Source organism: Nerophis lumbriciformis, linkage group LG05, assembly GCF_033978685.3.
Source record: "Nerophis lumbriciformis linkage group LG05, RoL_Nlum_v2.1, whole genome shotgun sequence".
Classification (NCBI taxonomy): Eukaryota; Metazoa; Chordata; class Actinopteri; order Syngnathiformes; family Syngnathidae; genus Nerophis; species Nerophis lumbriciformis.
Window position 1 is genome coordinate 33,306,994 of NC_084552.2, and position 27,975 is coordinate 33,334,968.

The 27,975-nt window shown below is 40.7% G+C and overlaps 1 protein-coding gene across 1 annotated transcript; it reads left to right on the forward strand.

Annotated features, from left to right (window-relative positions):
• The first annotated feature begins 1,524 nt into the window (after nt 1-1,524).
• Nucleotides 1,525-27,899, forward strand: glt8d2 (glycosyltransferase 8 domain containing 2). The gene is made up of 10 exons (XM_061960712.1): nt 1,525-1,572; nt 17,382-17,425; nt 21,061-21,153; nt 21,223-21,406; nt 21,500-21,617; nt 21,686-21,770; nt 21,844-21,956; nt 22,031-22,197; nt 26,381-26,493; nt 26,859-27,899. The coding sequence occupies exons 2-10, from the start codon at nt 17,407-17,409 to the stop codon at nt 27,035-27,037; spliced, it is 1,071 nt and encodes a 356-aa protein (XP_061816696.1). The 5' UTR covers nt 1,525-1,572; nt 17,382-17,406; the 3' UTR covers nt 27,038-27,899.
• The last annotated feature ends 76 nt before the right edge of the window (nt 27,900-27,975 follow it).

The window sequence follows — 27,975 nt, forward strand, 5'->3', positions numbered from 1 at the left end:
TAGGTTCCCCCGGGGCGGTCCTTGGCTCGCGGCCAATTTTGGCGTCAAGCCGTAACTTATCAGTAAACATATTTATATACAGTCAATTTATTTGATATTGAATTGTATGTATTATTTCTCACCAATCAGCCCTCTTGAAGCTGTCCACTTTAGCTCTCCTTTGCAGCTGATAGTTAACACGTGCTAGGTGGCCCATACAGACACTGCTGGCTTCATGCAGCAGTCACTTGTAATAAACTCCCACTTCGATGCTGACTTGTGTAAGTTACCCATGTCTTGGGCACTAATACACCCCCATACCATCACAGATGCTGGCTTTTCAACTTTGCGCCTATAACAATCCGGATGGTTCTTTTCCTCTTTGGTCCGGAGGACACGACGTCCACAGTTTCCAAAAACAATTTGAAATGTGGACTCGTCAGACCACAGAACACTTTTCCACTTTGTATCAGTCCATCTTAGATGAGCTCAGGCTCAGCGAAGCCGACGGCGTTTCTGGGTGTTGTTGATAAACGGTTTTCGCCTTGCATAGGAGAGTTTTAACTTGCACTTACAGATGTAGCGACCAACTGAAGTTACTGACAGTGGGTTTCTGAAGTGTTCCTGAACCCATGTAGTGATATCCTTTACTCACTGATGTCGCTTGTTGATGCAGTACAACCTGAGGGATCGAAGGTCACGGGCTTAGAGCTGCTTACGTGCAGTGATTTCTCCAGATTCTCTGAACCCTTTAATGATATTACAGACCGTTGATGGTGAAATCCCTAAATTCCTTGCAATAGCTGGTTGAGAAAGGTTTTTCTTAAACTGTTCAACAATTTGCTCACGCATTTGTTGACAAAATGGTGACCCTCGCCCCATCCTTGTTTGTGAATGACAGAGCATTTCATGGAATCTACTTTTATACCCAATCATGGCACCCACCTGTTCCCAATTTGCCTGTTCACCTGTGGGATGTTCCAAATAAGTGTTTGATGAGCATTCCTCAACTTTATCAGTATTTATTGCCACCTTTCCCAACTTCTTTGTCACGTGTTGCTGGCATCAAATTCTAAAGTTAATGATTATTTGCAAAAAAAAAAATGTCAGTTTGAACATCAAATATGTTGTCTTTGTAGCATATTCAACTGAATATGGGTTGAAAATGATTTGCAAATCATTGTATTCCGTTTATAGTTACATCTAACACAATTTCCCAACTCATATGGAAACGGGGTTAGTAGTTTTGAATGAAAAAGCACAACAAATGCATCATTTTCTAATTTCACTCACTGCTTGGGTTGATTTGTGGGCGCTTTAAACTATGTGGAACATAATGCGCATGGCTAAATATATTGAATTATGGTTTTTGTTTGCTCCAAATTGTGCACCTATTGACAAAGTTTTAACAAAATAGAAATAAACATTTTTGTTTTATTTAATAAGGAAAGTTAAATGGGAGCGAGTGATTCCAGTCTTGGCAAAAGACATGCCTCCCATCAGGAGAGGGGATTGGGGGTGGGGGACGAGTTTCATTCTCCAACATGGACCATGAACACCAGGACTGGCAGTCGCCGTCCTCCCTTCTTTCAGGCAAGTAGCCATGCATTCTTCATACAAATCATATTTTATCATAAAGTATTGACTATGTGTTGTTTTCTCATGCCTTTCATTGCCAGCATGAGAACACACAATGTGCTACTTTTGTTTTTGATAGGAAAAAGTTAATTAATGTATACTTAAAGCCTATGTTTACATTAAAAAATGTCTTCAAGATGGTGGTGGTGGATTGTGTTTGCTTTTAGAATAATTACATGTGTTGAATTGTATAGTTTTACTTGTATTAAATTTGTTTTTATAGTTGGATTGTATGATTCCAATAATCCACGCATTGTAAATATACTGTATGTTTAGATCATAGTAGCAATGCACTTTTCAATGTGTGTTTTATATAAAGATGTGTTTTGTGTAGAAACCTGTGTTGTGTAATGCTTTAGGTGTGTGTTGTCATACACTTTTATTGTTAAATATGTTGCCAATATACACAATTTAGTGATCTAATTGGTGATATGAGAATATGATCTTGCTATAAGATTGTTTAGATGTGTTATAAAGAGTAGTTGTTCAATGGCTGGCCCGTTTTGGAGCCTTTTGGAAGGGAGTGTTTCCGAACTTAATCAGTTCCAGATGTTTTTTGGCAGCTTTAAACAATGACAAACAAACCAGATACGCATGCATGGAACAGACGATGCGTCCTGCTGAGTGCTTCAGATGCGTTTGCAAATTCTTATCACACCTCCTGGGCCTTAAAAGTTAATAAGAAAGTGTTGCCTTTTCATTGTGACTGAAATGAAAATGAGAGGATAAGGTAGACATTGTTACATGTTTTATTTGGTGGATTTCCTGTCGAGAGCTAGAAGGCAAATAATTTCCTTTTTGAATCACAAGCACCAGGAAGGAAGCGCTCAAAAAAAAAAAAAATACAGCCACATCAATACCTGCGCGAGAATGCAATTTAAAAAGGACTTTCTACCCCTGGCAACTCACTTGCATTAAAGTTCCTAAAAACAATTAAATGGATACTGTCAGTGATGGGCAAGATACGTGGAAAATGTACAAACCCTGTTTCCATATGAGTTGGGAAATTGGGTTAGATGTAAATATAAAGGGAATACAATGATTTGCAAATCTTTTTCAACCCATATTCAATTGAATATGCTACAAAGACAACATATTTGATGTTCAAACTGATAAACATTTTTTTTTTGCAAATAATCATTAACTTTAGAATTTGATGCCAGCAACACGTGACAAAGAAGTTGGTAAAGGTGGAAATGAATACTGATCAAGTTGAGGAATGCTCATCAAACACTTATTTGGAACATCCCACAGGTGAACAGGCAAATTGGGAACAGGTGGGTGCCATGATTGGGTATAAAAGTAGATTCCATGAAATGCTCAGTCATTCACAAACAAGGATGGGGCGAGGGTCACCACTTTGTCAACAAATGCGTGAGCAAATTGTTGAACAGTTTCAGAAAAACCTTTCTCAACCAGCTATTGCAAGGAATTTAGGGATTTCACCATTAACGGTCCGTAATATCATCAAAGGGTTCAGAGAATCTGGAGAAATCACTGCACGTAAGCAGCTAAGCCCGTGACCTTCGATCCCTCAGGCTGTACTGCATCAAAAAGCGACATCAGTGTGTAAAGGATATCACCACATGGGCTCAGAAACACTTCAGAAACCCACTGTCAGTAACTACAGTTGGTCGCTACATCTGTAAGTGCAAGTTAAAACTCTCCTATGCAAGGCGAAAACCGTTTATCAACAACACCCAGAAACGCCGTCGGCTTCGCTGGGCCTGAGCTCATTAATGTTGTGTCGTTCGCGAACGATTCGTTCGAACGAACGAATCTTTTGAGTGAACGTACTGAACTGAATCACTTCATGAACTGATTCGTTCCTTTCTCAGTTCAGTTGATCTCTGCCGCGACCATGCCGGTATGAGTGGAACTGGCGCATTCTGTGACGTCGGCGAACGACGCAGCCAGCTACTCATCATGGGGGCGGGGGGAGGGACTGAGCGAACGATTCTTTCACCGCGGATTAACGACATGAATCACTCAGTGAACGACAACACTCTCGCTCTCTGCTCTGCTTGCCCCAATGCCGCGAGTGATTCTCCTCCCGTCGCGGGGATATGTTTCATGCCATTGGCATCCGCTCTCCATTCATTCTCCAAGCTAACGGCTAATGTTGACTCAAGCCACATGAAAACAAACACACACATTATCTCAACACATAAAGTTATGAGAGTAGAGGAGACAGAAAGAAAGTCAGTGCAAGGCAAGGCTGAGCAGCAGCGACGCGAGGGGGAGGGGCGGGGGGTAAAGTGTAGGGCAGGCTGTTTGAGAAGATTTAAAATAAAAATAATAACTAATGTATGTACATATACATGGGCTATTATTTATCTTGATTTTTATGTTATTTAAGCTATTTATTTTCTTTTTTATTGCATATTTAAGTTGATATTTCCATTTTTATATTTTTAAATGTAAGCTACAGAGATTTTAGTTTTAATGTTGGCTTTTCTGGCACTTGGTTTAATATTTGTTTTGTTTTATTTAAGGTAGCCTATTTATTTTCTTTTTGTTTGCACATTTAAGTTAATATTTTCTTTGTTATATTTTTAAACGTAGGCTACAGAACATTTAGTTTTTATGTTGGCATTTCTGGCTCTTAATTTATTTGTTTTATTTTGAAGGTATTTATTTTCTTTTTGTTTGCATATTTAAGTTTACATTTTCTTTGCTACAGAACATTTAGTTTTTATGTTGGCATTTGTTAAGCGTTTCTTAATTTAATATTTGTTTTTGCACTAAACAAACGAGGCCTATTTATTTAACTGTTGATTGCAAGCATTTTAGTAGGCTATTACTATTTTTTTTATTTCCCACTTTTATTTATTTCTTATTTTCATTTCAGTGCAATAAAACATATTTAACAACTAAGACATTTAGTCACATTTTGTTTATTGGACAGGCCGGAAACGCACACAGTGTTTTTAAAAGTAACGGAATCTCTACAGCTGCAATGTCTGTTAATTTGCGAACGTCAAGGGGAGTCTGTCAGGGCAGAGAGCGATTCACGTCTGTCGCCCTCTGGCCCACAGAACTGTAGCTGCTACTGCACAAGTGATTCGGTGATTCGCCGACCTGCGCACAGAACTGGTACTGCACAAGTGATTCGGTGATTCGCCAACCTGAACACAAAACTGCTGCTGCATAAGTGATTCGGTGATTCGCCGACCTGCACACAGAACTGCTGCTGCAGAAGTGATTCGGTGATTCGCCGACCTGCACACAGAACTGCTGCTGCACAAGTGATTCACGTTCACGTACTGAACTTTGTGTCACTCACTGCCTGGTGTACTGCATGCACAGAGCTGTGTAGGGACTCGCGTTCACCCTATTTGCTGCTTCTCCCGCGAATGTCTGCACTGTACTGTACTACGCACGCCCCCCCCTCCTTTTTTTTGGGGGGGGGGGGGGGGGGGGTGATTCGGTGAACGAATTTTTTGAAAGAATAAATTTAAGGAACTGATTCTAGTGATTCAGTACAGTCAAAAGAACTGCCGATCCCATCACTAGAGCTCATCTAAGATGGACTGATACAAAGTGGAAAAGTGTTCTGTGGTCTGACGAGTCCACATTTCAAATTCTTTTTGGAAACTGTGGACGTCGTGTCCTCCGGACCAAAGAGGAAAAGAACCATCCGGATTGTTATAGGCGCAAAGTTGAAAAGCCAGCATGTGTGATGGTTTGGGGGTGTATTAGTGCCCAAGACATGGGTAACTTACACATCTGTGAAGGCGCCATTAATGCTGAAAGTTACATACAGGCTTTGGAGCAACATATGTTGCCATCCAAGCAACGTTACCATGGACGCCCCTGCTTATTTCAGCAAGACAATGCCAAGCCACTTGTTACATCAACGTGGTTTCATAGTAAAAGAGTGCGGGCACTAGACTGGCCTGCCTGTAGTCTAGACTTGTTTCCCGTTGAAAATGTGTGGCGCATTATGAAGCCTATAATACCACAACGGAGACCCCCGGACTGTTGAACAACTTAAGCTGTACATCAAGCAAGAATGGGAAATAATTCCACCTGAGAAGCTTACAAAATGTGTCTCCTCAGTTCCCAAACGTTTACTGAGTGTTGTTAAAAGGAAAGGCCATGTAACACAGTGGTGAACATGCCCTTTTCCAACTACTTTGGCACGTGTTGCAGCCATGAAATTCTAAGTTAATTATTATTTGCAAAAAAAAAAAAAGTTTATGAGTTTGAACATCAAATATCTTGTCTTTGTAGTGCATTCAATTGAATATGGGTTGAAAAGGATTTGCAAATCATTGTATTCCATTTATATTTACATCCAACACAATTTCCCAACTCATATGGAAACGGGGTTTGTAGTAAGCTAAGCTACAAGTTACTCTCGATTAAATGTAGCCTAGCCACAGGTGAAGCTATCCCCGGAAAACTGTAGCAAGCTACACGGCAAAAGTAGCTTGCTACATCAACACTACATCAGGGCTGCCATAACTTAAGGGGGTGGGGGACTTGGGGCCTCCCCTCACCAACCTCCCCGGCCCTCAAACCTCAACACCCCATCCCGCCCCAAAAACACAGTTTGAAAAAAATAAATAAAAAATCATGATTTTACTCAACAGAACAGCAACAATGCAAAAATATAATCCATTTCAATAATAATTCTGTTCATGAATACAGCTCCTTTGCCACAGGTTGTACCAGAGGCCAGTCGACCTTGAGAATATAATGCTGGCGATCCAGAAGATTGCCTCCGCTTTTAGCTCAGTAGTCAGCACACTCGCCTCTCACACCAGCGACATGCGCTAGTGCCCCGCTTGGAGCTGTAGGAAAAAGAGAGATGGTACACGATCGCTGCACAAAGCAGAGCTGTCTGTGATTGACAGCCATGAACACCAGTCATTGCTTTCCACTATCAAAACCGGGAGCCCCTGATTGGGTGGGGGCCTGTGGTCTTCAGCCCAGGTAATCCTGTGCATTAATGCGGCCCTGCACTACCTATTTATAAATATACAGTACAGGCCAAAAGTTTGGACACACCTTCCCCTCATTCAATGCGTTTTCTTTATTTTCATGACTATTTACATTGTAGATTGTCATTGAAGGCATCAAAACTATGAATGAACACATGTGGAGTTATGTACTTAACAAAAAAATGTGAAATAACTGAAAACATGTTTTTTATTCTAGTTTCTTCAAAATAGCCAACCTTTGCTCTGGTTACTGCTTTGCACACTCTTGGCATTCTCTCGATGAGCTTCAAGCACACCTGTGAAGTGAAAACTATTCAGGTGACCACCCCTTGAAGCTCATCGAGAGAATGCCAAGAGTTTGCAAAGCAGTAATCAGAGCAAAGGGTGGCTATTTTGAAGAAACTAGAATAAAATTCATGTTTTCAGTTATTTCACCTTTTTTGTTAAGTACATAACTCCACATGTGTTCATTCATAGTTTTGATGCCTTCAGTGACAATCTACAATGTAAATAGTCATGAAAATAAAGAAAACATATTGACTGAGAAGGTGTGTCCAAACTTTTGGCCTGTACTGTATATCTCGATTTAATGTACAACTTACCACCAAACAAATAGGCAGAGAAAAAAGTGCTCAGTTTGATTGTTATGTTATGATCCGTTGCCCGGATCATGTTTTGTTTGGTTTTGGACTCCCTCAGTTCCTGATTTGTGCACCCCTGAGTTTGTTTTCTGTTACCATGGGTGCCGATTGGTTGCAGCTGCCTCTGATTAGTGTCTGGGATGCTCACCTGCTGCCAGGCACTAATCAGAGTGCTATTTAGTTCTGCCTTTTCCCGTCAGTCAGTCCGGCTTCCTAGTTTGCTTCACGCAACAGGTAACGACAACTAGTTTTTGGTTCCTCAGTATATGCTAGCTTCCACGCTAGGCTGTATAGTTTTTTTGATTCCTGTTTTATATTACGTTTGTATATGATGCTTCTCAAGAAAAGATTCAAGTTGAGAGTTAAATAGTTTCTCTAAGATTTTTGAGAACTGAGGCAAAAGAGAGATTGGTCTGTAATTGGTGAAAGCGTGTTTGCTGTCACTTTTGAAGAGCGGAGTTAGATTAGCGATTTTCATTTGACTTGGAAAGCAGCCAGTCTGGAATGATTGGTTACATATATAAGTTAAGGGTTTTACAATATTCAGGATAACTTTTTGAACCAATATCATGTTGATATCATGGCAGTCAGTGGAGCATTTACTTTTACACTTCCGCACAATGTTTGTCACTTCCTGCTCATTTGTAGCTGAGAGGAAAAATGACGAAGAATTCTGTTCAATAGTTGATTTTGTAACTCCTTTGTCTGGGATATCAACAGCCAACTTAGGACCAACATTTACAAAAAAGCTATTAATAGATGATCAAATGAACTGGAAATCTCATATACAAAACATACAACATAAGGTGGCAAAAAACATTTCAATAATGAATAAAGCAAAATATGTCCTGGGCCAAAAATCACTACATATTCTCTACTGCTCGCTAGTGTTACCATATCTGAGCTATTGTGCAGAAATATGGGGAAATAACTACAAATGTGCGCTACATTCGCTAACCGTGTTACAAAAAAGATCAGTTAGAATAATACATAATGTTGGATATAGAGAACACACAAACCCTTTATTTATTAAGTCAGAAATATTAAAGTTCGGTGATTTGGTAAAATTGCAAACAGCTAAAATGATGTACAAAGCAAACTATAACCTGCTACCAAAGAATGTACAACAATTCTTCTCAACTAAAGAGGAGAAATATGACCTTAGAGGAAAAAATAATTTAAAACATTTATATGCACGTACAACACTTAGAACTTTTAGCATATCAGTATGTGGAATTAAATTATGGAATGGATTAAGTAAAGAAGTAAAAAATTGTACTGATATGATCCAGTTTAAGAGGTTGTTCAAAATAATAATACAGAGTACAAAAAAGAAGAATTACGAGAAATACTTTCAACCTTATTGAAAATAAGATATTCTTCATCTCAGTATGTTAATAATGACTGAATTAATTACTTAATTACATATTACAAAACTGTTGTATACTAATTCATAGATGTTATTTTATTATATAAAAAGGTCAGTAAATGATTCTATATATTTGTAAACGCTTTGAAGTGGGAAAGGGGTAGGATAAAATAAGCTTTGCTTCTTCCTACTCCTTTTCGGGCATGATGTAAAATGAAATGATATGAAATTGTGTGATGTATTATGATGTAAGTGTGTTCATGTTCGAAATAAACTAAAGAAAGAAAGAAAATAACTTATTCACTACATTACTCATATTATAATCTTCATCGTTTTCATCAATAAAGTAAGCAGGATATGTCAACTTTGAATATCCTTGTTTGATTAGACTATTCAAAACATCCCAAGTTCCTTTTATATTGTTTTTGTTTTCATATAGTTGTTTTTTTTGATAATTAACCGTTTGCTTGTTCTTATAATATCAGTCAATTAATTTTTGTACTTCTTGTATCGTTGTTCGACTTCTTTTGTTTTTATTTTGATGAAAAGTTTGTAGAGATTGTTTTTCTTTTTACAGGCATTAATTATCCCTTTTGTGATCCAAGGGCTATTTTTATTTTTTCCTTTTCTAAAATATTCTTTCACAGGGCAATGTTTATTGTGCAGGGAAGTAAAGATGTCTAAGAAATTACAATAAGCACTGTCCACATTTGGTTCTCTGTAAACTGAAGTCCAATCCTGAACTGCTAAACTATTGTTTAGGGCAGTGGTCCCCAACAACCGGGCCACGGCCCGGTACCGGTGCACGGACCGATTGGTACCGGGCCGCACAAGAAATAAAAAAATAAAAAAATAAAATGTTATTTTTATTTTTTATTTTTTATTAAATCAACATAAAAAAACAGCCTTCTTCGTTGTCAGTTACCAAGTCTGCCATGATTAGAACACACACACACACATGTTTGTTTCAGGAAGTAGGAACACACATTTGTTGACGGAAGTCGGAAGTGCACTGCTATGGGAACTTAAATAAATGTGCTGAGGAGAGAAGTTCCGATAATGCATAAAATGACCATAATAAGGTAAATATTGTACATATAACTAGAGATGTCCGATAATATCGGACTGCCGATATTATCGGCCGATAAATGCTTTAAAATGTAATATCGGAAATTATCGGTATCGGTTTCAAAAAGTAAAATTTATGACTTTTAAAAACGCCGCTGTGTACACGGAAGTAGGGAGAAGTCCAGAGCGCCAATAAACCTTAAAGGCACTGCAAAGTCAAATAATATCTACGGCTTTTCACACACACAAGTGAATGCAAAGCATACTTGCTCAACAGCCATACAGGTCACACTGAGGGTGGCCGTATAAACAACTTTAACACTGTTACAAATATGCGCCACACTGTGAACCCACACCAAACAAGAATGACAAACACATTTCGGGAGAACATCCGTACCGTAACACAACATAAACACAACAGAACAACTACCCAGAGCGCCTTGCAGCACTAACTCTTCCGGGACGCTACAATACACCCCCCCCGGTCTCCCCCCCCCCCCCCCCACCTCAACCCTGCCCCCCTCAACCCGTTTACCTCAACCTCCTCATGCTCTCTCAGGGAGAGCATGTCCCAAATTCCAAGCTGCTGTTTTGAGGCATGTTTAAAAAAAATAATGCACTTTGTGACTTCAGTAATAAATATGGCAGTGCTATGTTGGCATTTTTTTCCCATAACTTGAGTTAATTTATTTTGGAAAACCTTGTTACATTGTTTAATGCATCCAGCGGGGCATCACAACAAAATTAGGCATAATAATATGTTAAATCCACAACTGCATATTGTTTTTTTTTGTTTTTTTTTGTGTGTCCTGTCCAGCTTCTCAGGCAAATCATATAGTTGATGTAGATGCCCATGTCGGCTGTTCAGATTTACTTTACAAAAGAGAAGTGTAGGATACTTCTCTTGTTGCCTTATTTGTATTTGACTTTATTAAATGTATTTATATTATCATTTAGTGCAGCCGGGCCGGAGCAGGAGGGGATAGAAAGAGAAAAAAAAAGAAGACAGAGGGGGAAATTGTGGGGACAAGAGGGGGATTAGACAGAGAGACAAAAACAACAACAGCAAACAACAACAACAACAACAATAGAGCAACATCAGCAAATATGACATGTACAAATATGATGGTAAAAGTAATAGCAAATAAGCAGTTAGCGAAAAATAAAAAATAATACAGAAATGACAATGAGCATTATTACACTACAAATGGATCAATACAAATACCAATAGAAATAGCGCTATTGATAATGAACAATACCAATAATTTACCTTTATTATCAACAATACAGTTGTTTAAATGCAACAATACATATACGTAATGATAACTTGAGATACGAAAGAATGCAGAAAAATGGAGGGGGAGAAAGAGAAGCAACCTACATTAACCTTGTAGATTGTTATAGTCACAATAGGTTAAGCTTTGTCAGTGTGCCATGTGTTACACCCAGTTTACCCTAGGGCAACAACGTTAATATATGTTTGATGAAACGTGATTATGTGCATGAGTGTAAGTATGCATATGTACTTGTATATGTACAGAATGTGTATGTGTATGTTTGTATATTGAATGTGCGTGTGGATGTACGAACATTAGGTAGGTAAATATGTACTGTGTTTGTGTATGTATGTGGGAGCGTAGGTACCTATGTACATATGTGAGCATATGTGAATTTGCATGTACAATACATTCGACTCCCAGAGTGCGTGGGAGCCAGAGCACAGCCCCATCACCCCCGAGAGCCCAACCCACAAACAGGAGGCGTGGTGCCCAGGGAACCAGGGACCACCTCCCCCACGCAGCCAAGCCGGCCAGCGACAGGAACCCCAGAGCCCGACCCACCGTACCGCCCACAAGGGCCAGCAGCAGGCCGCAGACAGACGCACCCGGCAGAGGACAGGGCACGAGAAAAGCAGGGGACAGCCAGACCCCAAGCCAGCGGGAGACCACACCCCACACGGGCAGAAAGGCGAGACGCCCCGCCCGAGGGACCCAGAGACTCCCCGCAACCGGACGGGAAGACCGCCCCCGCCCCACCGGCAACCGGGCCCCCACGAGCCCACCCCCCACCCCCGGAGAGTGCGGCGAGGCCAGCCCCCGGCCACCCCACCCAAACCGGCCGCCGCAGGACCACCCAGGCACAGGGCCACGGGAACCACCCACCCCACCCGCAGGGACCCCAACGATGGAGATGGAACAACCAGCAACTGCCCCGCCGAGCCCCCCCCCCTGAGGGAGGGGAAAAATTAAAAAATAATATTAATAAAATATATTAAAAAATAAATAAATAAATAAATTAATTAATTAATTAATTTAAAAAAAAGAAGAAAAAAAAAGAATTAAAAGAAGATCACAGACATGCTGACAAACAAGGTCACTACCCCAGCAACTGGCCGACTCGCAGCACCTCGGAATACCTTGCAGCACCAAGCTACCACAATAGACGCAGGGACTAGGCCCAACAGGCCCCAACCAAGACGGGCACCCGGAAGGGATGGACAGCGGGACCCAGGAGCTCCAGACACGCAGTTCGGATGCAGTAGCCTGAGGCGTCGACCCCCGTCTGACAGGCAGGCCCAGAGCGTACCCCCAGAAATATACATACATACATACATATATACATACACATACACACATACATGTATACATACCCACACATACACATATATACATATACATACACATATGTACACATACACATATATAAACATACATACATACACACACATATACATACATATACACAGTTCGTCAGCCCCGACAGCCATCACGCGCGCGCGCTGCCACCAGTCACAACATCAGCCACACTCCTGCACCAGACCCAGCAGCCACGGGCGCCCACACCACAAACAAACGGCAGCAGAAACAGCAGCCGCAATAACCCCAGACAGCCAGCACCAGCCAATCAAATCAAAGCGATAAAAAAAAAACTGCGACCAGCAACCACACGCCACCAGGACCACGGAGACCAGCCGGCGCCAGCCCGCCAGTCAGCCCGAACGCCAACACGCAAACAAGTGACACCAACAACCCCCCCAACCAAAAGGCCCCCCACCCCAACCCAAACCCGCACAAACACACCACCGCCCAAACAACCGAGACACAGCATCCAGACCAGACACGGGGGCTGCGCCGCCACCACACCAAGTCACCAACAGAGACCCCACAGCGCAAGGTCGGGCCACACGGGCACGGACCCCACCCAACAGGAAGTGAGACCCGCGCGACGCCACACACAAATAAATAATAAGATTAAAAAAATAAATAAATAAATAAAATAAAATAAAATAAAAAATAAAATTTAAAAAATAAAATAAAATAAAAATAAGTAAATAATAAAAATAAAAATAATAAATATATTAAAAATAAAAAAAAATATATAACAATAATAAATGAATAAAAGCCTGGCAGGCCACCAGACCGCAGTCCCCGCCGGCCGACGAGGCAATGAGGGGTGCACCGAACCCCAAACCCCCCATGCATGTGTACAAGGCCCCCAGAGTGTCTACTGTGTAGTTAAAATTAGGAGGTCAGCCGTTACAGCCGACCTCCAGTCCCTATTGATGTGTGTACTGTAGCGTGAGTGAGATATGTATGCTTGTGGGAACTAATAATGCGATTAAAATTGGGGGACATCAAGGTCATGGTGGGTCCCAACCAAACCAAGCCCCCCAAATCCTAAGTGTCTAATATGCAGCTAAGATTGAGGGATGGAGGAGCAGGGGACAAGACAGGAGGACTGGAGCCCCATTGGAGGCATCCTCAACCCCCCGCCATGCCTCCCCGCAGGACAATCCCCAAAGTCCTATATATGTGTGACTGTGTGCGCTATAAGTAGGAGGAGTAGAGGGCCCGGACATCCCCCCAGTCCACGCGGCCGACAACCAGGAACTACGGCCAGGAGGCCGCCACCCCCCGCCACAGCCCGTGACCCACACCAGACCACTTTAACGTGACGCCACGCGAGCCCTCCCTCCGCCAAACAAAGCTAGCCCCCGCCCGCCCCAACCCAACCCTGCAGAGCCCATACCGGCAACCAAACGCAGAAAAACCGCACATCCCCCACGCCCAATGCAAACACCGCATCCCGGCCATCCACACAGCAACGTGCCCATACGAGTCCCGGCCAGGGGAAGGAGCCCCCCAACGGGGGAAGAAGCCAATGCATCCCGTCCGCCCGCCAGCCCCCAAACCAGCCGGCAAGCCAACGCCAGCCAGCCCCACAACCCCACAAGCGCACAGACACCAGCCACAGGCCCCCAACCACTCCAACCCAACACAGCGATGCCAACCGCTGGTATCACCGCAGCAACCATCACCACCACCGCCCGTCCGCAGCGTAAACACCCGCGGCCGCCGAAACCAAAACAAAAAAGCGACCGACCCCGTAAACCACAACAACGCACACCCCCGGCTACCACCGAGGCCACCAACCCACCTACCCCAACTCATCCACAGCCAGGCCAATTGAGCCACCGGACATCCACACCCATGCACACACCTACACATTCATATACACATACATACACACATACATATATGCATATACATATACATACACATACACACATATACACACGCATGCATATACATATAAACATACACATCCACACATATATACACATTAATACACCCACACACATATACATAAGCCCACATATACACAAACACATACATACACAACACACACACAAAAAAAAAAAAAAAAAAAATTAAAAAAAAAAAAAAAATAGAAAGAAAATAAAAATAAATAAAAATAAAATAAAAATAAACCCTTTAAATAAAATAAAAATAAATAAAAATAAACAAGAGGCCTGGTCGCCAACAGTGCCCAACGCCACCAAACCCCGCAGCCCCTCCCGCACGTCCAGGCCCCCCCCGCCCACCACCCACCAGGCATCCCATCCGGCAAAAAGCCATAAGGGCCCAGCCCTGCGCCCACAGCCGGCATGCCACAGCACCTCAGCAGACCCGGCGCCGCGATCAGCAATGCACACCGGGGCAGCGACACATACATATGTACCTACATACATACACACAGATTACACCATACATATATACAAACGTACACACACCCACATACACGCGTACCCATATATAATTTAACAGAATAAGTTAAATATATTAAATATATTAAAAAAATAAAATAATAATAATAATAATAATAATAATATATATATATATATATACATACACACATACATATATATATATATATATATACACATACATACACATACATACATACATACATACATATATACATACATACATATACACATATACACATACACATACATACACATATATATATATATATACACATAAAATAAATTAAAATAAATAAATAAAATTAATAAAAAAATAAGGGCAGAGTAAAACACAGGAGGGGGACTCCCGCAGGGCAGTCGGGCAGCACCGCCGGGGCCCCAACAAGGGAGGCAAGCAGTCCCCCCAACCCGGCACCAGGCAGGCCCGCACAGCCGCAGCGCAGGGCGACCCCGGGCAGACCCCGCCCCGCGCCCCAGGGGAAGGAGGAAGCCCACGGACACCCGGAGCCAGAGGGGCACGAGCCGACCCCCGCCCGACAGCGGCAAGACCCCAGCCCCACGGGCGCAACCCCCCGCCCAACCACCCACGGGAGGGACAGCCCCCCCAACCAACCCAAGGCGGCCGCCCACAGCCCCACCCGCACCCCAACACCCGCCCAGGCACCTCCACCCACCCCCAGCCACCAGACCACCCACGGATCGGCCCGCCAGGCCGGAACCAGGAAACACACCCCAGGCCCACCCGACCCCGCGGCACACGGCCCCCCCGGCACCCAGGACCCCCCACCCACGGAGCAAGACCCCCGGGACAGAGCCCCAGCCCCGGCCCCCAAGGGAGTCAGGTCAGAAAATTAATTAGCGGTGCCCAAAGAGATCGGAATTCTGTCAGTTGTTGGTTTGATTCAGCAGACATTCTTTCCATAACTACATAATCTAATAAAATGTTTTTGTAAAGGTTTATACATAAATTATTTTTTGATTTCCAATTTATGAAAATAGTTTTCTTGGCGATGCCTAACGCATTTATAAGGAGGTATGTTTTGTTTATATCAAGATCAGTTGCGGAGAGATCACCCAACAGGCAGAGTGCGGGGGAGATGGGAATAGGAATCTCTAACGCTAATGATAGGTTCTCGCACACTCCAAGCCAAAAGTTACTCACGGGAGCACAGGACCACATTGAATGCAAGTAATTATCTATCTTATTATCTGAGCAGTGTACACAGATGTTAGAATCAGCTAAACCCATTTTATACATTCTTAGACCGGTGTAATGTATTCTGTAAAGTATTTTGAGCTGAATCAGTCGTAAATTTGGATTCTTAATCAAACGAGTAGTATTGAGGCATATTTGTTTCCAGAATTCTGGGTCACAGCTTGTTGATACGTCTGAGTGCCATTTAGAAGTTGGAATACTTATTGTGTTATCTATTTTTGATAAGAGAGCATATAATTTGGATAAAGCTTTGGGGGCAGATGTTTTGAAGAATTTAACGGTCGTAGGATTACTTTCCTATGTTGTTTTGTTGAATCTTGCGCTGATTACAGATTTGATTTGTATATATTCTAGAAATTTATTAGGATTGATTGCATATTGTGTTATTAAACTTTTAAAAGAGATAAAACTGCATATTGTTAGGACCTGATCAAGGTGATCCCAGATGCAGAGACGAGAGGCAAGGTTGAATTATAAAAAGGAGAATATTTAATACATCCAACAAGTGTAACAAAAGGCGATGGGGCAAAAGTGCACACCATGAATAAACAAACAAAAACAGGTTCCACAATGGTCGGCAGGGAAAAAGGCCAGGGCGCACTGAACACAACAAAAAGTCAAACACAAAATCCTTTTTACCTCAGGGGGGCTAGGAAGCAAACACAAAGAGGTGAGGGATTACAGGAATAAGGAGAGGCAACATACCGGGACTGATGAAGTGAAGCAGGCACATGCACGTGGGAGGTGCAGGAGACAATGACCGGCGAGGCCAAGCTGACCGTGACGTGCCTAAATACCGGAGTGCTAATTGCGAGCAGGTGTGCATCAAGGTCCGCCCCTCGCCGAGGACAAATCACTAAAAGCACAGGTGCAGACAAGAGGAGAAGGCAGGAAAACACTAAAAACACAACAGCATATTTCGGTATCGGTTGATATCGGAATCGGTAATTAAGAGTTGGACAATATCGGAATATCTGATATCGGCAAAAAAGGCATTATCGGACATCTCTACATATAACATATTGTTATGAATGTGTCGGTTACTACATTATATATAGACTTGCAGTGTGTATATAAAACGTTGATGGGGGGTTTAGAAGTTGTTTTAGACGAGAAGACTTTGAAGGATACAACGTTGACTTCCAATAGCCGCATCTTGGAAGCATTTTTTTGTCTTGAGATTCCTAAAAAAAAAAGACATGTGGTGTCACCATGGAGGAGTGGAGAATACCAGTCACTCATGCAGTAAGCTACCACCGCCATGCTTGACTGGACACAAAACACACTTACCTTGCTACTCACTTGTGTTGCCAGCTGCTTCGACAATAATGGCTGTGTGTTGACTCATTTTCAGTGGAAAGTTTCAGTGTCTCTTCAGAAGATATACCGACATAATTCTTCCTTTATTGCAAGTCAATTCTTTGAAATTTGTGGCTCTCAAGTGACTTGATGATATTTGTTGTTGCAGCAGATGTTCCCGCAAACAAGCATGAACTATGGCTCTTCTGAGAAAAAGTCAGTACAAATATTTTTTTTTCATGAATTATCATTATAAGATACACTTCTATTTGTGACTTAGCACAATTAATTATGAGTTGAGTGCACAAAATGTGAGTACGGTTATTGTGATTAAATGTTTTACTTAACTAACGATAAATGATTAAGAGATTATAAGCGAACAAAATGTCACTCAAACAAAACGTCGCACTTCAACAAAATTCCAAACCTGACCATTTGGGGGAAGTTTGAGTGAAGGCAAGATTGTTTTGTAAATATCTCTGCCATGCTTTCACGTTTGATTTCTAAATTATTGTGACTTATGCAGATCCCAAATACACATAAGCAGGTACCAATAGGTGGGAAAAGTTGGTTTTTCATGATAGGGCCCCTTTAATGTTTTCATCATAATAGAATGATTGTCTGTTTTGTGGAAATTGTATTGCTCCTTGTAGTAAAACAACTACAGTGCTTATGAAAAGTTTTGACATGCATTCCCAGTGCTATTGAATGATAAGTGTTTGACAGGTGCTGTACATTTCTATTTCCAACAGTTTAAGGATGAAACAAAATATGAATTGTGCAAACATAGCATACAACTTCATATGTTAATTTGTGTTATTTAAAGTGATGCTTCCATACTCGTCATGATAAGTCATGACTATTGTGGTTTTGTTGTCAACTTCCTGTGTTTAGAATCACTTCTCGTCCTGATGCTCTTATTTTGTCAGTATTTCCTGTTTGGTCTCTGTGTTTTGAAGCACCTTTACTTTCTGTTCAATGCCCTACCAGCACACCTCTTTGTTCAAATGGTCCTCTTTGTTAATTAGTTTTATTAAATCTAGTTTTACTTGCATTCCACCGGCCGTTCTCTGAATTCTTGGGGTCACGCCGAAAGCAACGCTCACCAAACCGTGACAGAATGATCCAGCCCTGAAGGAGGGAACCAAGTAGAACTAAATAAAACTACAAACCCCGTTTCCATATGAGTTGGGAAATTGTGTTAGATGTAAATATAAACGGAATACAATGATTTGCAAATCCTTTTCAACCCATATACAATTGAATGCACTACAAAGACAAGATATTTGATGTTCAAATTCATAAACTTTATTTATTTTTTTGCAAATAATAATTACCTTAGAATTTCATGGCTGCAACACGTGCCAAAGTAGTTGGGAAAGGGCATGTTCACCACTGTGTTACATCACCTTTTCTTTTAACAACACTCAATAAACGATTGGGAACTGAGGAAACTAATTGTTGAAGCTTTGAAAGTGGAATTCTTTCCCATTCTTGTTTTATGTAGAGCTTCAGTCGTTCAACAGTCCGGGGTCTCCGCTGTCGTATTTTACGCTTCATACTGCGCCACACATTTTCGATGGGAGACAGGTCTGGACTGCAGGCGAGCCAGGAAAGTACCCGCACTCTTTTTTTTTTACGAAGCCACGCTGTTGTAACACGTGCTGAATGGGGCTTGGCATTGTCTTGCTGAAATAAGCAGGGGCGTCCATGAAAAAGACGGCGCTTAGATGGCAGCATATGTTGTTCCAAAACCTGTATGTACCTTTCAGCATTAATGGCACCTTCACAGATGTGTAAGTTACCCATGGCTTGGGCACTAATGCACCCCCATACCATCACAGATGCTGGCTTTTCAACTTTGCGTCGATAACAGTCTGGATGGTTCTTTTCCTCTTTGGTCCGGATGACACGATGTCGAATATTTCCAAAAACAATTTGAAATGTGGACTCGTCAGACCACAGAACACTTTTCCACTTTGCATCAGTCCATCTTAGATGATCTCGGCCCAGAGAAGCCGGCGGCATTTCTGGATGTTGTTGATAAATGGCTTTTGCTTTGCATAGGAGAGTTTTAACTTGCACTTACAGATGTAGCGACCAACTGTATTTAGTGACAGTGGTTTTCTGAAGTGTTCCTAAGCCCATGTGGTGATATCCTTCAGAGATTGATGTCGGTTTTTGATACAGTGCCGTCTGAGGGATCGAAGGTCACGGTCATTCAATGTTGGTTTCCGCCCATGCCGCTTACGTGGAGTGATTTCTCCAGATTCTCTGCACCTTTTGATGATATTATGGACCGTAGATGTTGAAATCCCTACATTTCTTGCAATTGCACTTTGAGAAACGTTGTTCTTAAACTGTTTGACTATTTGCTCACGCAGTTGTGGACAAAGGGGTGTACCTCGCCCCATCCTTTCTTGTGAAAGACTGAGCATTTTTTGTGAAGCTGTTTTTATACCCAATCATGGCACCCACCTGTTCCCAATTAGCCTGTTCACCTGTGGGATGTTCCAAATAAGTGTTTGATGAGCATTCCTCAACTTTATCAGTATTTATTGCCACCTTTCACAACTTCTTTGTCACGAGTTGCTGGTATCAAATTCTAAAGTTAATGATTATTTGCAAAAAAAAAAATGTTTATCAGTTTGAACATCAAATATGTTGTCTTTGTAGCATATTCAACTGAATATGGGTTGAAAATGATTTGCAAATCATTGTATTCCGTTTATATTTACATTTAACACAATTTCCCAACTCATATGGAAACGGGGTTTGTAATTAACAATGAGCATCAGGTGTACCGGTAGGGTATAGAACAGAAAGTAAAGGTTCTTCAAAACACAGAGATCAAACAGGAAAAACTGACAAAACAAGACCACCAAGACAGGAAGTGATTCTAAACACAGGAAGTTGACAACAAAACCACAATAGTCATGACTTATCATGACAATGCTAACATTATAACGAGACAATATTACAAGAAACAGTGATAGTTGCCTTAAAGTCCTATATTATGCTACTTTTTAACACTTTTAAATACGTGTCAGACGTCCAAAAACTGTGTATCGTCTAAAATCTGGCCTTGATGCCGGAGTTTAGACCGTTTTAAAAGTGCTTAAGTCAGCATACAACAATAATGGTGGAGATGACATTAACGTTAGCAACACTATGTGAGCTAACAGTGCTAACATTAACCTTACATTTTTAACGGGCTAGTTTAGAAAGAAAACCATAATGATGTCTTGTCCGTAGTCTGTGTTGACCGAGACACATTGCAGTTGGCAGAACTCCAGGCTTTATTTCAAGATGTGTAGCGAAGCCCATTTTTAGTTACCGTATTTTTCGGACTATAAGTTGCAGTTTTTTTCATAGTTTGGCCAGGCTCCAGTGCGACTTATATATGTTTTTTTTATTTCTTATTATGCATTTTCGGCAGGTGCGACTTATACTCCGGTGCGACTTATACTCCGAAAAATACGGTAATTAAATTGTACAAATCTGTGGGCCTATACATCTTTGTAGGAGTGAGTCAATATCTTGTTTCTGAGGAAGGGACATTGTCCCTCATTACGACATTAAAACTTCAGGGACATTTATAAATTTTTCCATTCCTTTCTTTACATTAATTTTAATTTATCTAGCATTGTGTACACAACACAGTAGCCTGAGTGGCAATATGAAATGGGAGGTGTCCTGGCTGGTCCACCATCATCATCATAGCAAAGCTGATCCAGGGTGGCCATGGTTATGCTAAAGCTAATATTTTTTACAATATAAGACCATTAATTTGCAGCTAATGTAGGAAATGTACAGTTTACGCCTTTAAATCTTAAATCTGTGCGTTTCAGTCAATGGGCTCCTCCTGGTGTTACTGGTGCTGATGCTGTGTCTCCTCCTGCACAGCGCGCTACTCAGAGCCTCCATCCGCCGCACACCTTCAGGTAAACGCAAATGCGTTTTATTAGTGTGGATATTTTGAGTAATGTTTACTAAAAAAAAGTCTTCCGAAGGTCACTGGAGGAATCTTGGTGTAGCTAGACAGCCAGAGGTGGATGACGTCATCCCCGTTGTCGTCTGCGCGTCGGAGGAGCGCGTGGGCGCGACCATGGCGACCATCAACAGCGTTCGCAGCAACACGGACCAGCCTGTGTTCTTTTATATTGTCACCCTGCGGGATGCCGTCACATTGACCAGGTAGCCCGAACCTGAACCAATATGCAGGATGCCCGGGGGTGTACGTGGGGGTTGTCTATGGCTACATCATGACGTCCAGCGCTCTCCTTTCAGGCGTTACATAGAGGAAACGCAGCTGAAAGGCACCAAATATAAGATTTTGGAATTTAATCCCATGGTTCTAAGAGGGAAGGTGAAACCAGACTCATCCAGACCAGATCTGCTCCATCCCGTATGTCTGTATGTATAATGCGGTTCCTTTTTTTGTATTAATATAAAAATCTTTTTTTTTTTTTACAGCTTAATTTTGTGCGCTTTTACCTACCGCTGCTTGGAATTAACCATAAGAGGGTGATATACTTAGATGATGATGTCATCGTGCAGGGTACGTATCATACCAACACTAAGGGCTTGAAGATGAGTTGTCTGCAGATCATTTTTGTACTTCCCTGCTTTAGGTGACATCAGGGATCTGTTCAGGGTCAAAATGAAGCCCGAACACGCCGCTGCTTTCGCCACTGACTGCGACCTGCCCTCCACTCATGAGATGGTGCGCAGTATCGGCATGCAGGCAGGTGCACGTCATTCAGGTTTGGAGTCACACACAACAATTCAACTAATCCGCTTTTTTTGTATCCCCCATAGACAACCTATATGGGCTTCCTGGACTACAGAAAAGAGGAAGTGAAAGACCTCGGCATCAACCCGAATGACTGCTCTTTCAACCCTGGTGTGTTTGTGGCCGATTTAAGTGAGTGGAAAAAACAGAAGATCACCAAGCACCTCGAGAAATGGATGGAGGCCAATTTTAGGTAGGGTGGTGTTATTATCAACATAACATAAAAGCTCTTATTGACCTGAAAATATGAAGCCAAATTACCGTATTTTCCGCACTATAAGGCGCACCGGATTATAAGGCGCACCTTCAATGAATGACCTATTTTAAAACTTTGTTCATATATAAGGCGCACCGCATTATAAGGCGCACCGCATTATAAGGCGCGTATAATAGACGCTACTGTAGAGGCTGGGGTTACGTTAATGCATCCCGTAGTTGCGAGACCTGTTGTGGTCCATATATAAGGCGCACCGGAATATAAGGCGCACTGCCAGCTTTTGAGAAAATTTGAGGTTTTTAGGTGCGCCTTATAGTGCGGAAAATACGGTACATACAAAACCCAAAACCAGTGAGGTTGGCACGTTGTGTAAATGGTAAATAAAAACAGAATACAATGATTTGCAAATCCTTTTCAACTTATATTCTATTGAATAGACTGCAAAGACAAGATATTTAATGTTCGAACTTATAAATGTAATTATTTTTTGCAAATAAGTTAAAGTGCCAATGATTGTCACACACACACTAGATGCGGGGAAATTATCCTCTGCATTTGACCCATCCCCACAGGGGAGCAGTGAGCAGCAGCGGTGGCCGCGCCCGGGAATCATTTGGTGTTTTAGCCCCCAAGTCCAACCCTTGATACTGAGTGCCAAGCAGGGAGGCACTGGGTCCCATTTTTATAGTCTTTGGTATGACTCGGCCGGGGTTTGAACTCACGACCTACCGATCTCAGGGCGGACACTCTAACCACAAGGTCACTGAGCAGGTAAATAATCATTAACTTAGAATTTAATGGCAGCAACACATTGCAAAAAAGTTGGCACAGGACTATTTTTACCACTGTGCTACAAGGCCTTTCCTTTTAACAACACTCAGTAAATGTTTGGGAATTGAGGAGACACATTTTGTAAGCTTCTCAGGTGGAATTCTTTCCCATTCTTGCTTGATGTACAGCTTAAGTTGTTCAACAGTCCGGGGTCTCCGTTGAGGTATTTTAGGCTTCATATTGCACCACACATTTTCAATGGGAGACAGGTCTGGACTACAGGCAGGCCAGTCTAGTACCCGCACTCTTTTACTATGAAGTCACGCTGTTGTAACAAGTGGCTTGGCATTGTCTTGCTGAAATAAGCAGGGGCGTCCATGATAACGTTGCTTGGGTGGCAACATATGTTGCTCCAAAACCTGTATGTACCTTTCAGCATTAATGGCGCCTTCACAGATGTGTAAGTTACCCATGCCTTGGGCACTAATACACCCCCATACCATCACAGATGCTGGCTTTTCAACTTTGCACCTATAACAATCCGGATGGTTCTTTTCCTCTTTGGTCCGGAGGACAGGACGTCCACAGTTTCCAAAAACAATTTGAAATGTGGACTCGTCAGACCACAGAACACTTTTCCACTTTGTATCAGTCCATCTTAGATGAGCTCGGGCCCAGCTAAGCCAGCTGCGTTTCTGGGTGTTGTTGATAAATGGCTTTTGCTTTGCATAGTAGAGTTTTAACTTGCACTTAGATGTAGCGACAAACTGTAATTGCTGACAGTGATTTTTCAAAGTGTTCCTGAGCCCATGTGGTGATATCCTTTACACACGGATGTCGCTTTTTGATGCAGTACCGTTTGGGGGATCGAAGGTCCGCAATATCATCGCTTACGTGCAGCGATTTCTCCAGATTCTCTGAACCTTTTAATGATATTACAGACCGTAGATGGTGAAATCACTCCATTTCTTGCAATAGTTTGTTGAGAAATGTTGTTCCTAAACTGTTGGACAATTTGCTCACACATTTGACCCTCGCCCCATCCTTGTTTGTGAATGACTGAGCATTTCATGGAAGCTGCTTTTATACCCAATCATGGCACCCACCTGTTCCCAATTAATCTGTTCACCTGTGGGATGTTCCAAATAAGTCTTTGACGAGCATTCCTTAACTTTCTCAGTCTTTTTTGCCACTTTTGCCAGCTTTTTTGAAACATATTGCAGGCATCAAATTCCAAATGAGCTAATGTTTGCAAAAAATAAAGTTTACCAGTTCAAACGTTAAGTATCTTGTCTTTGCAGTCCATTCAATTGAATATAGGTTGAAAAGGATTTGCAAATCATTGTATTCTGTTTTTATTTACTATTTACACAACGTGCCAACTTCACTGGTTTTGGGTTTTGTATAAAAACGCACATATATAAATTTAGTAATGCTATGTTGTGCATGAGAAAGTAAAAAGAAAAAAACATATTTCTCTTTAACCACATTGATTAACAAGCATCCAGAATCTGCTTAGTCAGCATTAATCAGATCCTCCGGGATTTCGTGATCAGGCCAATTCACGTAAATTCAACCAACCTATACAAACATTTAGGGGGCCTACTTCATAATGATTTTCTGACTTATAATTGTTGTTACAATGTTAGATACTCGTGTTAAAAATGGCCAAAGCGTCAAATAATAAGGTTCTTGCGTGATGGCGTGAGCTTGCACGCAGTATTTGATGCCCCTGTTTTGCAGTGCGGCTACGCTGTGACATCACAGCGAGGTGGACCTACTTATTTAGACATTAAGTCAAACTTTCTACCGTAAAGGGAGGCGCTCCTCCCTCTCTGTTCCAGGCTAAAAGGAAACAGCAAAAAGGTAGGATAAAGTATTATTTTCACCTAATCTTGCATCATAACAATGACGTGCGAGACAGTGACATATATGCTAATAATTGCATATTTTTTTGAATGCAGGTCTGAATCAATGTTGTGACCGGGTGAATCTATGTAATGTTTATGAAATTTATTTACGACCGTGTATGGAAAAAAGTAGATATATATTTAAACAAGGTTAATTTCTGGAGAGGTACGAGTCTGGAAAAGGTGTTAGCTGACTCAAACTGAGACCTGATTTGGAGTACTTTATCTAATTTTGGAGATTTTCTGCATTTTATGCCGCAACAATAACAAAAAAAAAATGCTGTATCATCAGGGGACTGAATACGGCTGTGAGTTTGTTACAAACAACAGTACGACAAGTGTGACACGCACAAGTTTCAGCCCCAATAGCTCAGCGGCAACATTTTAATGCACATGCAAAGTTACAGTAGATAACGCTGCTGGATATGAAGGCTCAAATAAAAATTAAATAAATAAATCTATCTTTAAATAATTCCTTCTGTAAAATTGTATCATTTAATTATTTATCTAATATCATAATTTTATGATTTAATGATTCATTTAATTATTTCACGATTCAGTTATTTATTTAATTCTTTAATGATTTGACGTATAACCAATTAGGCGTTAAATAATTACCTAAATATGTCATGTTAATTTATTGTAAAATTGCATAAAATTTGTTAATCTTTAATTCATTATTCATTTAATTATTTTATGATTTAATTAATTGTTTAATTATTTCACAAGTTAATTGTGTTTAATGATTCAATTATTTGTCTAAATATTTCATGATTGAATCATTTTTTAATTTAATCATTTGTTTATTATTTCATGATTTAATTGTTTGATTTGTTTAAATGTCTAATTATTTAAGTAATGATTTCATTATTTAATTAATTCATGATTAAATTAATCATCCCACAATGTCATTTACTCTCACGATTTATTTCTTTACTTCATTTAAATAATTACTTATTTTATGATTGAACTAATCTTTGAATAATATTAATATTGATGATTCATTAATTTGCCAGGTATCCAATCAGGTGTTAGCACCCGCCCTCTGACTTTGACAGCTGAGTTTGACGGATATAATTAATTCATACATTGCTGACACAGGTTCATTAAATAATTAGATAAGTCATTAAATTATGTAATAATTAAATTGTGAAATGATTAATTAAATACTACAATAATTTAATATATAATTAAGTCCTGAAATAATTATGTAAATCATGAAATACATGATTACATTTAATTGTACAATAAATTAATTAACACATTTATGTATTTAATTCCAATTATGATTAATTAATGTCACATTCAAGTAATAAGATGTATTTATTCACTTAAATGGTGTCCCTTTTAGCCCTCCACAGCTGGATACTTCCAATACAAGATACAATTAATTCATTGCCTTTCAAGGGAAAGAAAATGACATGATTGTACTTAATGAGTAATAAAGTATTTTAAATTGATGTGACCCTTTCTACCAGGCTAAACATCTACAGCAGCGCCATGGCCGGAGGTGTGGCCACTCCGCCCATGTTGATAGTATTTCATGACAAGTACACAAAGCTGGACCCACTGTGGAACGTCAGACATCTTGGTAATAACATTTGACTACTTCTAGAACAGTGGTTCTCAAACTTTTTTCGCCAATTACCACCTCAGAAAACACTTGACACATAATGACCAACATTAAAGTACCAGTAGAGTAGTAGGCCTAATTACTCATTAAAAACAAGTCAGAGGTTTCATTTAAGAAGTATATTTAATATTTTAGCCACTGTAACATTAGACACAGTTTGAACAGTAACACTATGTTTAAATAAAAGGAAAACAAAACACTGTACTTATATAATAAATCAAATATTCGGCGCCTGCGTATCACTCGTGGTACCCAGACAGTTTGAAAATCACTGTTTGAGAATGATAGAAATGGACCAAAGTCACATAAGTCAATCATTTTAGGTTGGAGTCCAGATGCTCGCTATTCAGAGAGCTTCCTGCAGGAGGCACACCTGCTGCACTGGAATGGCCCATTCAAACCATGGAGGTACCCTGCTGTTCACATGGCTCATTGGGAGAAATGGTTCATCCCCGATCCTTGTGGGGAGTTTTCTTTGATAAGACCAGAGAGCGATGAATGATAAAACTTGTGGAACTAGCGGGCCGCTTGTTACAGTGACTTTATGAACATAAATGTATAATCACATTGGAACCAATTCGGTACCAATTCCACATACCTGGGAATCGATACCAGTACTCAATGGTACCAAGGTGTTAATAAATGTGATTTGTTTAATAACAAAATCTTTATTTAACTGACAATGATAAATGTATAATGCATTTTAATTTAGGCAATGCAAGTATGCATTCATTTCAGGTTTTTCTATCCAGGAAGTAGTCTTAGCCAATAAGTTGAATTTGCCAGAGTTGTCTTTTGTTGAGCCCTACAAAGTGCTTGTACTGTGAGTATTGTATTTGTTACACATGTGCATCTTAGTTGTAGTTTTGATGACCAAATGTCCAATGTAAAATTGCTAATGCTAATCAGTAGCATGTACTGTATATGGCATATCTAATGAATTAATTAAGGGCCTGACCTCTGAGGGCTTTTTTGTCAGGCAACAAAAGTATGGAACTAAGGCACTGTTACATTCTAAGTAAATCGGTACCCGGTGCTACTAATGGAATTTGGTTGGTACCTATAAAAATACAGAACTCTGTACTAATCCCTCCTCATAATATTATTACACAACTGCCTATGTATTTGATTATTGTATTTAAAAAAAAAAAATGTTTACATACAATTTGATGGATAACTTGCTTTCAAATTCTAAGTCAAGCAGATATTTAATTTATTTTTATTCTAACAAAAAAAATTGAGCTAGTGTATCTGTTTACATACATTTAATTTGTGTTGTATTACATTTAATTTGTGTTGCATCTCACAGATAAATGATTTTGTATCTAATGTAAGTTATAATTGTCTTGCTTTAGTTCTTTACGTTCAGTTTTACAGTGTTTCAAATTAAAAGCTGTGATACAGAACTCAACTTGAGTCTTTGAGAGCCTGCTGTATGTC

Excerpts from the sequence above, each read along its gene's own strand:
- glt8d2 (XM_061960712.1), top strand. Across the intron at positions 21,154-21,222 it reads CATCCGCCGCACACCTTCAG|GTCACTGGAGGAATCTTGGT; the intron begins GTAAACGCAAAT and ends AGTCTTCCGAAG. Across the intron at positions 21,407-21,499 it reads GATGCCGTCACATTGACCAG|GCGTTACATAGAGGAAACGC; the intron begins GTAGCCCGAACC and ends CTCTCCTTTCAG.